This window comes from Gavia stellata, chromosome 8 (assembly GCF_030936135.1).
Source record: "Gavia stellata isolate bGavSte3 chromosome 8, bGavSte3.hap2, whole genome shotgun sequence".
Lineage (NCBI taxonomy): Eukaryota > Metazoa > Chordata > Aves > Gaviiformes > Gaviidae > Gavia > Gavia stellata.
In genome coordinates this window covers 15,887,730-15,900,118 of record NC_082601.1, presented here as the reverse complement: position 1 = coordinate 15,900,118, position 12,389 = coordinate 15,887,730, and the positions used below count along the sequence as shown (strand labels likewise).

General features: G+C 41.8%; 1 protein-coding gene across 1 annotated transcript in view; it reads right to left on the bottom strand.

Annotated features, from left to right (window-relative positions):
- CNTNAP5 (contactin associated protein family member 5) overlaps positions 1–12,389 on the bottom strand; it is a 256,571-nt gene that overhangs the window by 142,320 nt on the left and 101,862 nt on the right. Inside the window, exons 5-7 of the mRNA XM_059820523.1 lie at positions 11,809–12,012; positions 9,020–9,204; positions 5,668–5,811 (exon numbers count right to left, since the gene is read on the bottom strand). Coding sequence (XP_059676506.1) covers positions 5,668–5,811; positions 9,020–9,204; positions 11,809–12,012 — 533 coding nt within the window. The remainder of the gene's footprint in view (positions 1–5,667; positions 5,812–9,019; positions 9,205–11,808; positions 12,013–12,389) is intronic.

The window sequence follows — 12,389 nt, the reverse complement described above, 5'->3', positions numbered from 1 at the left end:
TGTACATTATCGTTTCATTACATGGTACAATAGCTAAGAGTTGATGACAAAAGATGGGAGCAAATATAGAGTGAATTTGGAAAAATCATGTATCATTTCCCTCAGAGAGACAGGAAAAGGGAAAAAAGAGCACAGGAGGAAACACACAAAAAATATAGACCACTTAATATTTTCCCTCCTTTGAACAACAAGCAGGAATGAAGCCAGCCTTTCAAATTCACCTTGCCAGAAGTGAGTAAGATAGATGTCTTAGATCAAACTGGCAAATTAGCACAATCCAAGCCCAATTTTTGTTCCAGTTCAGTGTAAACTGATCTACAGCTTATTAGGTTTTATTACCTGGAACAAAACACAGCAGCAAGGAGTTTGGGGTTTTTTTTTTAAGTGTTGTTATTATTATTATGAAAACAGAGCCACATCCACCTTAAAACAGAAAAGTGCACAGAAAGCAATTCTTATGTGCTTTTTTTATTTATTAGTTCTCTTCATTAGATTTTCCTCTTTTAAATTCCAATCATCTGTGTATCATAGCACAGCACCAGCCTAAATGGTTAGTATGAACTGCACACACTCCAGGCTCTTGACTGTGACAGGGTCATCTTGTCCCTTTCTGTTATGCCAGGCAGCCAAGTACACCAAGCAGTTCCCAGGGCCTTAGCAATTGGAATAAGACCTTAAAAAAAAGACATTTAAGGCTTGGCTTTACAGCAAATTACATTCTCCCCCATTTTCCTTATCCCCTGCTAACTCCTATGACAATAATTAGCCATCTCTCTTGCTCTCCTACGGGGACTAACAGCCTTATCACCTCCCACCTTGAAACATCCTCCTCTGCTCAGCAGGTACTAACTGCCCTATTCACTCAATTTGACTACCCAGATAATGTAATAAATTAAACTCTGAACAATTGGTTCTAACTTGTAATTTGCTGAAAGCTGATGACTCTCAAAAAGGCCTTGTTTGCTCAAAATCGTGTCATTTTTTTCTGCATATTTCAACTTAGTCGTATAAAAAAATATGGTCTCTCTCCCTGAAAGACTTGCTTCACTTGTGGTCATCACAACTATCGAAATCCTACCACAAAGAAACTTTTATATCGAGAAAAGGAGAGTTTATTATTGAAGCTACATGCTGGATTAAATATTTACAGACTGAAAGTCTTCAGAAATGTAGAAAAAGCCAACTGAAATCAATGGGAAAACTGTCATTTAAATAGACTTTATTTCAAGACCTTGATTGAGGTGACACACTTAATTTCTGTCAAAACAATTCTGTTATACAATTCAGCAACAATAACACGGGACCTTAAAATGAACGCTATTTATATAGACTTTCTTACTATTCCACACTGCAGGTAGGATGTGAAGGAGAGTCACCTGAAGACCCAGAGAGCAGACAGGAAGACAGAAGAAACCATAAAAAGCTATTTTTACAGGAACCAAATATTTCTGCAATCTAAGTTCACCTGCCTTATCTAAAGAACAGCAAATTCAGTCTCTTTTTAGTGTGCATGTGACTCATGTTTTCATTAATTAACTGCATAAACCTTTTATTTTTTAAATTCAACTTAGTCCTATAGGAAGTTGTGAAAAATAGTTCCAACATTTTTTATTTATGATTCCTATAGCCTGATTGCAGTGCAAAAACTAATGAAAATTAAAAAAATAATAAAAAAAAGAGCTATCTAACTCCTTGTTCTCCAAACCCTAGTAGGGGCCTTCACAAATCAGTGGCCTGATATTCAATATTCACAGATATATCAACACTTGCAATAGCACTTTGGTAGAATGAAACATGCGTAGACAAGTAAATTCTTCTCAAGATGAAGGTATCTCAAATCAGCTTAATAAAATAGCATGTTTGGATTGTCTATAAAGGGAATGACTTATTAGTTTACATTCTCCTGTCACTAGGTATCTTTCCTTGCTCTTTGATGCTGGCAATTGGTTATTTCCCTGAGGCACTACAGTGATGCATTTACATGTCACCACATCCCTTGCTGTGCTGAATTGTAACTCCCAGATTCAATATGGCAGGCTGATGTAGAAATTCAAGCGTATCTGAGGGCTGACAATTTTTGCCTTACAAATATCCTGCACTCCTCTCAAGTCAGTGCAGGATTTGCTCTGCTAAATAAAAATACAATTCCAATTCCTATTAGCCAAAGGTAATGGAAGGGAAAGGGGGATAGGGTCTTCCTCAATTTCAGCGAGTACTTATGGTGGAGCATTGAAAAGATGAAACACAGCATCTTTTCATGACCTCTTCATTTCTTTTCTTCAGCTAGACAGCTTCTTATTTTGGCATCACAAATCAGTGACACACTAAAAGACTTAAGACCCTGGCCACAGGTCACATTAGAGCAGTTTCTAAAGGTAACCACTGGTGGCCAGGATACTATAGCTATTTTCAGGATGCTATAGCTACTTTTCTCTTAACTACTCCCTCAGCCAGAAGTATTTAGCAATCCTCAATGGATTTCTCTTCCTAGAACTTGCCCCATCTCCTGCATCTACATACACTCTTAGCAAGCACAAAATCCTTCAACAAGGACTTCACCATCCCAGATATCAACAGCTTAAATATCCTTCTGTGAAGGACAATTTCCCTTCTGCTTCTTGTAAATGTGGCTCCTACTAGTGTATTTTCTTGCACCTAACTACTTGCCCAAGAAGCGTGAGTAACTGCTGTACAATTTCTCATGATGGGCAGTCTGCAATTCTTTTGTGCTGAGAAGACAGCTAGTAAATAGAGCAGATCTTTAGATTATTATTTTAAAGCATTTTCTGACGTTTCCCAAGGGTCCAGCACTACAACAGAAATTTGACTTCTCATAATCTCTTGCAATTAAAACCAGTAATCGCTTCAGAGAGCAAATGAAAGATCCCCTATCATTTCTCCACACTCAATGACCTAGGGGAGAAAAAAAAAAAACCCACAACAAAAAAACCCATAGCATGCCATCAGGGACAGAAGAAACCCTAGAGAGAAGATAGATAGCCTGTCCAAATAGATTGGGCTGCCACATTGAGACGTTAAGTATCAGGCAATATAAAAATGGAATTCTGAAGGCAAGTTCCAGTTCAAAGAGGCAGGCTGCCTCGTTATCTTGAGATGTCTTCTCAAGGGGATTTATTGCAAGTCTGACAACTGCAAATGAGTTACAGAAAAGAACAGGCGGAATGATAATCACAGCCACCACCCAAGAGTACAATACATAGTACAGTACTCTGTTATTGACAACCTGTAGTTTCTTCCTCTGACTTTAAATGCAGCTGATTTGGGAGCATTATTTATATGGATGAGGAAGTACTTCATAAGAGGAAATTTATACCTCCAGAGCTGATGTATCATTCTCCTGCTTGTGTGAAAGATGTCAACAGTAAAAATCCCAAAATTGATGGGTATGAAAACCCACAAGTTTGGCTCACTGACTGTGTCAATGTTCACAAAGGCACAGAGAATGAAGCAGAGACTGAGTGTTGAAGTCTGCCTCAGTTTTGGAGGCAAAAACTAGTGTCTCTGAGCATTAATGGCTTTCTAATCCCAAACCGGCCAGTTTGTCCTCAAATATCTTTCATTAGGAGACTAAGGTATTTTGGGGGCTAACAATGCAGAACCATCTCTGGTAATCTCCACCTTGTGGGGAGGGAACACAAGTACACAACACCTTGTTGGAAGAAGCGATTCCAAGTCCCTGCTATATTTAATTATTCTTCTGTGTTGCTCCTTTCATTGCATTTCCAACTCCAGACAACCTTACCAACTACAAAGACGCGAAGCAGAGAAGCTCACCGCTCCCCGGGGATATGGATTGCTGCTTGAAAACCTCAATGAACTTTGAGTAAAAGCACTTAGCGCAGAGGAAGTCTGGCAGGCAAAAGACTACATTTAGCAAGAACAAGTTATTTTAATTTGGGTAAGTAAATAGCTAAGGAGTAGGGAAGAGCAGGAAGATGGGAGAGGGAGATCAGCCTGTGAAAGCTGGAAGTACCTGAGGAGATAAATAGCTGTGATGGAAAGGATGTTGGAAAACAACAGATTTATGGGGACTGTTTCCTATAGAAGGATGTTCATCTAAGATTATGAGGCGCTGTGACTGTGGCAACCTTTCCATGCACTTTGCAGACACAGCATCACAGACACAGCACATAGCAGCTCATAAATCTTGCAAAATGCAGTACAGCAGTCAGCCTTTGAAAACTATTGCGCTAAAATCATCACTTCTGTAAGGGACATTGAAAGATGGGAGTACATCCCTGCAACCTTAAACTGATGAAAGGAGCAGGATTCCTAGACCTTCGATCTAGCATTGGCTGAATCAAGTATTGTGATAACAGTTCCATTGCTTGGGGCCACATTATACCCAGACAATACCCTTCAGAGAAAAAGCACATTACAAAGTTTTCTTTTCCCCTTAGGAAGGCCTTCCTGTTACCCAGCTGGCAAAACAATCAGGTGTTTTATGACCTAAGAAGCAGACCAGGACTCTTTGCTCCCCTTAGAAAGTAAGCTGACGGGAAGAGCAATTTAACACAGTTCATAAGATTTGTGCCTTAGAGTCTTGAGTCAGAGCAATCAAACCTGAGGTTATTAAAGCAAAGTCTCTCAGTCCCAGGCTCGGGGAGCATCCTGGAGGCAGTCTTAACTGCCAGCAACACAATGCAGGACTTCTCACCCATCACCTTTCCATTTTCCATTTCCCTATGTAGTCAGCCTCGGCCTAGGCAGGGAAAGTGAAGAAAGGAAGGACTTCTTGTGGTCTTCTGGCTTGCTTTGTTGTAGTTTCAGTCTGTTTATACACACTACTACAAACTAGAACATGCCATGAGAGCCAGAAGTAGTCTCACCTCCACATTCACCAAAGACACAGTGTTAGACAAAAGGCATATATCAAAGCATGGTGCAGGAGTGAGGCACAAGCTAAACAAAGAGCTGAATCATTTACAATTTGTCAAGGCTGCATGGGAGTGTACTATTCCCTCTTCTTACGAAATAAAATGTTCTTTATTTTGCTCATATTTAAATATATCTGTAACTTTGGACATTATTAGGTGTGAAGTTACGTTTATGTTTTATGTTAGAAGGCTGGATAAGACCATAATTCCATTTGCTTTACCTCTACTGTCCCACATTTAGAGAAACAAGTACCAGGTCAGTGGTTCTCAGACCTGCCAATACACTGAATATAAGGGGCAGTACAAAGGAAAATATTTCCAATAATAAAAGAAACATTTATTCTTCTCTATAATACCAATTCAAATAGCAGAATAAAATTTTGGTACTACTGTACTCCACAACAGCGATGGAGAATGCTTCAGAAAACAAGATTTTTATCTGAGTTAACCAGAAAAAAAAAAAAAAGTCTCTATGACTTCTATCATGCCATCAAAAAGACACATATTAATCTTGGGAAAGGAATAAAAAGTTTCTCCAAACAAATTCTAATACACCTGGAAAGTCAGAGAAATGTATTAATTTCCACGTGTGTCTTTTAATAACTCTCACCACAGCAGTCAGCGCTGGCTGGTGTTAGTCTCAGCAACATCATTTTAACAAGCTAATTATGCCCATAGCTCTCTAAATCTGAACTCCACTCATTCAGTGCATCCGGCAGCACCAACAGCATGGAAAAAAAGAAGAAAAGCATACATCATTGTCTCTTACCACAGTATAGATCTGAGGTTTGCGCCGTTTTGCCAGGTCAATTATATTGACTCCGTTGTAATAAAGGTTCTCAATGCACCCGTGGAAATTTTTCCTCTGAAAGGTTCCTGGCTTCCCTGGGACGGGAATCCCTCCAAAGCTGAGCTTTTGGAAAGAATAAGAACAGTATTTAGTTATCACCCCAAAAGCAAGAGGGCAGAGCCCCGCTCCATGCAGCCAGTTGGGATATTATCTAAGAACCAAGCCACATTAACAGCATCATCTCGGAGCACGAAGCAGGGCCTGGCTGCCCAACGGGGGAATTACAGGCTGCATAGCATTACAGCTGTTGGAGAAACACTGCTGCTGCAGACAAGTCGCTAATTTGGCAACAGCTTTTAGGTACCTTCACACACCACTTCACCAACCATGTACCGCCAGCCCCCCACCAAGGAACACCCAACGCCCATGGCAGCCACCAACTGCTGAGCAATGGGGGAATAAACTCTTCCTGCCCACAGAGCACCGGGTTGGCCTGCGAGCTGGAGTCACCCCTTCCTACCAAGCATGTATCTGAACAGCTCTGGTTTCAGCCAGTGGAGGGTAGTATCACACACGCAAACTACCCCATTTGCACCTTGCAGTCCTTTTCCCTGAAGTTTGCTGTGGTTTGGTCTTTACAATACTCGCACGTGGTATTTCGGACTGAGCAGTGTAATGGAGAATTTCTGCATGTTACACATTTAAACAAAACTTCTGCTGTGCTGCTGATGTTAGTATTGTGCAGATTACAACTCGTCGCTTAACTGGAGGGCTGAAAGCCCCGGGAGGACAAAGAGCCTAAGAAAATAAAGCTTCCAAAATCCTTGGAGCATAATTACTTTAGATTCCTAAGAAAAGAAAGAAAGAAAAAAACAAACCCAAACCCCACAACCCAAAAAACTTCAGATAATCCTATTTTCATTTTCTAGACGACACAGCTCATTTCTAATTAGCTCCACTGACCTTTTGGCAAAGTCTTACTGGTGGTACTGCTGGGTTTTTGTTCATTTTTCCCATCACAGCCAGCAGCATCGTGAGTGATATAATGCAGGTGGGGATCCTGCAGCCACCACACTTCACAGTGCTTCCAGAGCATCAGGAGCTGTGCTGCAATCCTGCTGCACCCACTGCAGCAAGGGCATGCACTGCTGTGCAGCACTGCTTACACGTTGACGGCTGCTGGAACCTGGTCAGCCTTATTCCTCTGTCACAACTCCTAATGGCTCGCCTCAGCTCATTATCACAAAAATAAAGGGAAATTTGGGGGTTATTTTTCCTCCCACTCCACCTAACAAGCTGGGATACATAAACAAATGAAACCTCCCTGGATAACCTTGAAAGCACTTCTTTGAAAACAAGTCCTTAATGAACTTGCACCTCAGTTGTATTAACTGATCACTTCAGAGAAATAAAGAGTGAACAGACTGCTACTTTACATCACTTGCAGGTTTGTTATTGGCATGAGGGCTTATGTGGTAGCAATGTTTTTTTCCAGTGAGAATCATTAGTTTTTCCTTAAAACACCAGACTTTTCCTTCTTTCGTGTTCTATTCTTTAAGCTTCCTGCTTAGGGACTCTGTACCGGGTTTCAAAACCAGAAGAAAATCAATATCAATTATACCACTGCATTATTAAGAAAACAGTTTCCTTTGTGATTGGTAATAATTTTAATTACCAAACTAATGGTTTTATTACCCTCAGTAAGGCCTTTAATCCCTAAAGTGTGCTGAGATAAACTTTCAGTAGACTGCATTGCTGTAATATTTGACTGAAAGGCTGTCTCAGTGCCAATGGAAAAAAAAAACCCACATTGTGTGAAAAACTAAGCACCAGGGGCCAGGCTGAGTGCTACAGAGGTCAGTGGTGATGCTGATTTACACCAGCTGAAGACCTCCTCTACCATGCTCCCTGTTTTGGAACATCTGGAAAAATGTTCTGCAAATTTTTGCAGAGTTTTCTGCAAGTCTGAGTTTTCCCTAATTGGCATCAACCTTGTAGCAGGAAGCAAGGAATTTTATTACTTTGAAATTAAGAAAGCTGATGACGCAATCGTTTGGCTTTTCTCAACTCCATCTTAAAAGCAGTTACAGCTTTGGCTCTTGCTAGTTCAGTCTGACACTGTTCCAGAATCTCACTGCTCAACTGTGCTGTCCCTACTAAATGTGCTTTTGATTTGGTACAGCAGTGCCAGGGGACAGGTACTACTCTCTCCACCCTGCTTTGTGAAATGCAAAGAAGGGAAGTTCAGCTGGAACATGAGATGAGCAGAGAGCAGGCACCTGCCACTGCCGAGCTGTCTGCTTTTGTCCCTTGGGTGTGCTGGGAATTGATCCTTTCCAGAGAAATTAATCCAAAGTGCAGAGGGGAAACTTGTGGTCTCTTAAGCAACGAACCATGCCAGCTCAATGCATCCAGACGGGGTGATGGCTCTGACTGTGCAGGCATGACCCTGTGCCTTGTGGGCTAGCAACACCCGGTAGACAAGTGCATGGGGATAAAAATTACATGGGTAATTTGCACGCAGGTGTGCATTGGTGGGAGAAACAGATGAGGAACTGCTTTGCATATCAATATGATGACATAAAAGTTTTGTGAGGTATTTTTAACCGACTATCAGCCACAAGCACTGAACTGCTGAAGTGATATAAACTGCACTCTGCTGCACCTTGGCCTCATCCCAGGGGAGCACACCAGCCTTGAGTTTTATGGGCAGGCAGGATGTTTCCTCTGCTCAGTCCTTCCTTGGCTGAGCTGCTCTCACTCCCTAGACCAGGGTGCTCTTCATCACAACCCCAGATGTGAAGGGACCTGGGTCAGAGCAAGTTGTCTTGACAGTCATGCTCAGGGTCTTCCATTCCTAGTGGGAAGACAATGGTCTTTCTGCTCATCTCTATGTGGAGAGCTGTAATCCAAATAAGTGGTGGCTGGATAGAGGCACAACTCAGAGCTGGTATCCCCATGGTCATGTCAATCAGATGCAGAGATGGTGTGCAATGCTCTCATTAAAATCACATTGGAGATGATGACACAGCACCTCTCCCTACAGCTAAGCGTGGCTGCTCCGTGAAGATTTGACTAGCACCCAGCCTATACCTTTTAGTTTAGCACAAAGTCTGCCGTACTTTGCATATTTTCCCAGAGACTGGACGTTTTCTGAGACTGTCGTATATAGAGTTGCACTGACCTCTTCTATGTTTGTTAACTATGAAAGAAGCTCTCTGGGGAGGAATGCTGGAAAGAAACAGTTCATAGGGTGATTGTTTTCCACCACATTCGTTTTATACCAATTCAGCCTCATGTCCCAGGTTATAACCTAAAGGGCTTCACACACCTCATAATCAATATCCAAGTGATCTGAATCCCCCTTCGTTCGGAAATGCTGGGTGTGCTTGTCCACCGTGAAGTTCACTTGCTTGTTGAAGCGCTCTATGAGAACCGAGTGCCAGTGCTGGTCATCCAGGAGGCTGCCCAGGGTGACGGATGTGTGGCTGTTACTGAAGTGCAGGTTGGAGTCCCCTGGAGGGGCAGAGACAGGCAGAAGACACCAGAGTTACCTCCAGACCCTTAACTGAAGCATGGGGACTCCAGGGGAGCACAGAGCAATCCTCCTAAATGCAAACCGCAGCCCTGCCCATCAGAAATAGACCCTTGTCAAAGCTTGCTTTAGATTCTTTCTTTGGGCCTCTTATTCATATATGTGTATATACGCACATGCACACGTACACACATTTTTTCCCCCTGAAATCCTTGTGATAAAGCAGGAGGTTTTCCCGATGCTGCACCCACACATTGCAGCACGCAGGGGATCGCCGCTCTCCCTGTGCCCTTCATTCTGCTATGCGTTTGAGGCCCTGGTGTTTTAAGAACTCCATTCAGGTTGCACCAAAATCTCTTGTCATTAACAGACCACTCCTGACACTTCAGTTTCAACTATGTGCTTTTTGCATTTTAACAAGAAAATTGCACCTGTCCATTTTCAGAGAAAAAAAGCCCCAAGTCAGTGAAGCAACATGAATGCAAGTGTTTTGTTCAGCTCAAAAAGATTCTTAAACATGGCCTAGATCTCCAAAAGTTTAGATCAAGGGTCGTAAAAATATTTAGGCCCTAACCCTGCTGATTTCAAGCACTCTTCTGTTTTCCAGCTGGCTACACGCGTGAACACTTCAGAGCCTCTCATTGAAAGGGAGTATGTGTCCTTTTTTATATGCTGGCACAATGGAGAGAACACATGCTCCAAAACCGTCAGGTAAGATGCAAGCAGATTCAAGAGCAGACATCAAATCCCTTGCCCATGACACATGAATGCACACAGAGGACTTGAAATGGCTAAAATCTGTACATTTGGGGCTACTGCTGAAAGAAAAAAATAACTGTTATCTCAGTCTATGTATTCACAACAGCATCTCCTCTGGAAGAAGTAACATATTTAACTCTACTATATTCTTATCCTACTATGAAACATTTGTAAGAGGAGGACAAATCAATGGAGCCAAAGAATCCCACATTCAGAGGCTCAGGATGTAGCTACTTCTTCCGAGTAACATCCAAATACCAAATCAGAAAAATGCTGCGCTATCATTTCTACTCTTTGATGAACTAAATAAATAAAAAGAAAAAAAGAAAGAAAATACTAGTTGGAGACTAAACAATTAATGATCTTATACAACAATGAAATCCAAGAGCTGTGGAAAATTGTTACTGACATTTAAAACAAACATAATTAAGCACAAGAGGAAAAATGCAGAAAGAGCTATCATAACTATTATTATTTGTAATTCTGTTTTAGTACCTCAAGTTTGCTCCCACTAGTTTATGATTTCTTTTAACTCCCTGAGCCATAAACAGGGGGACTGAGATACTGCACCATTGCCTGCTTTATCTGCTCTAGACAAAGTGTCCTGGAATTGCTAGTCTGAGATCTGCCCCTGCTAATACTATACATTACTAGATGCTGCATCTCCCATTTTTATTAAAACCAGCCTTGGCAGTCTAAGCACCACGTGCATGAACTGCAAATGGCTCAGATTACTTTATTCATGGAAGTTATTAATATTGAGAGTGGCAGTGAAAAACTTGGACTTTAATTCCCTCCCCTCTTTGCCCACACCCTCACGGTTAACGGAGGGAGGGGTTTTGTTTCAGCTTTCCATCTGGATGGGCCACTGAGGCTTTCAGAGCAAGTTCAGTACCCAAACAGGGTAAGTGCAACTACTGTGCTGACCAAAGTACAGCAATGCAGGCATGGAAACTTCTGCCCAACTCAAACCCCTCAGTATGAGAAACATGAGTCAGCAGGGACTGCTGAGGCCAGTACCATGGGTCACCCACAGATGAAGCTAATGAAGATTTTGCAATAAGGCTGGGAGAGGGGGTATGATCAGTCCTACTACAGTAGCTCCTGCCATTATCAAATGCTTTAGTGTATTCACCAAGAAAAAGTGAGCATCCTTCTACACAAAGAAATTAAGATAGCCTTTCATCTGTCCCTCTAATCCAACACGATCACACAGTGATGGCCTTCCAGATATTCAGTTTCCAATTGAAACCATCTCCAGAAGCAAAGCACTATCAGTGTGCACAATGTTTTGACCAGAATGTTTTCATTTAAATTCTGTATTCTCTGCTCAGTTCTCATCATAGAATGGAAAAAATAAAGGCACAAAGCAAAAATAAACCTTTTGCACTCCAAACCAAACTTCCTAGGAATGCTCTTTGTAAAAATAGTAAAAATAAAAATAAAAAAGGAGGAAAGGGAAGAAACAGAACTTTTTTTTTTTTTAAATCACTGCTTGAAAGCATCATCAAACAAAAGTTCAAAACTTCAAAAGTAGTCATTGAGCAGCTCAGCCTTGGTCAGCACTAATTAGAAGAGCCAAGGCCTCTTCTTGGCTCACCTGTCATGTCCTGCATGACATCAGTCAAGTCTATTCTCTTTTGCTTCCCCTCCCACCTTCTCTGACCAGTATTTAAGCTATGAGCTGTCTGAGGCACACAGCATGTTTTGTTGATCTCAGCTGTAGTTTCTAGATACTGCCTAATACAAACAATAGATTTATAAAAGCAAACCAAGACAATCCTTGTTACAGTAATATGTGAAACAATAATCCTAATTACCCTTACCCAGGTTGATGTGCAAGGAAAGCTTCCCTTTCTGCAGTTCCAAGGTAATGTAGTCTCCACGCTGTCCTTCTCCGTGGAATAAGACTCCATCCCCCTGCATGCTCTTGAACTTCAAGGAAACCACATCTTTGAATGTGCTCATAAGCTTCTGATTGAACCTGTAGAGGAGTGAACTTCTGCCATCGAAGTCTGCAATATCTGACTCTGGGAGAAAGAAGATGGTAAAATGAAGAGGAGGGGCAGCATCAGGAGAGGGACCGTATTTTTTCAGGATCTTTTCAAATATCACTTGGAGCCAGGTATTCTCAGAAGCGTACAACCACAGGACGTATGTGGCATCTGGGCAACCACATTTCACCAATTTCCAATCCTCTCCCTCTGTCTGGGGAAAGGGAACACTAGGATAAAACCAGAACTCCTCTGCACTTGTTGCCCTCTCTCGTGCAAGACTGCTTTCTCACTCAACTTTTTAGAACAGAGCAGGTGCCTTCCATTGTATTCAGATCTCCAGAACATCCCTCGCCACATATGCTGTTTGTCTCAAACACACCCAGGATGTTATTCATTACTTTGAACACTTC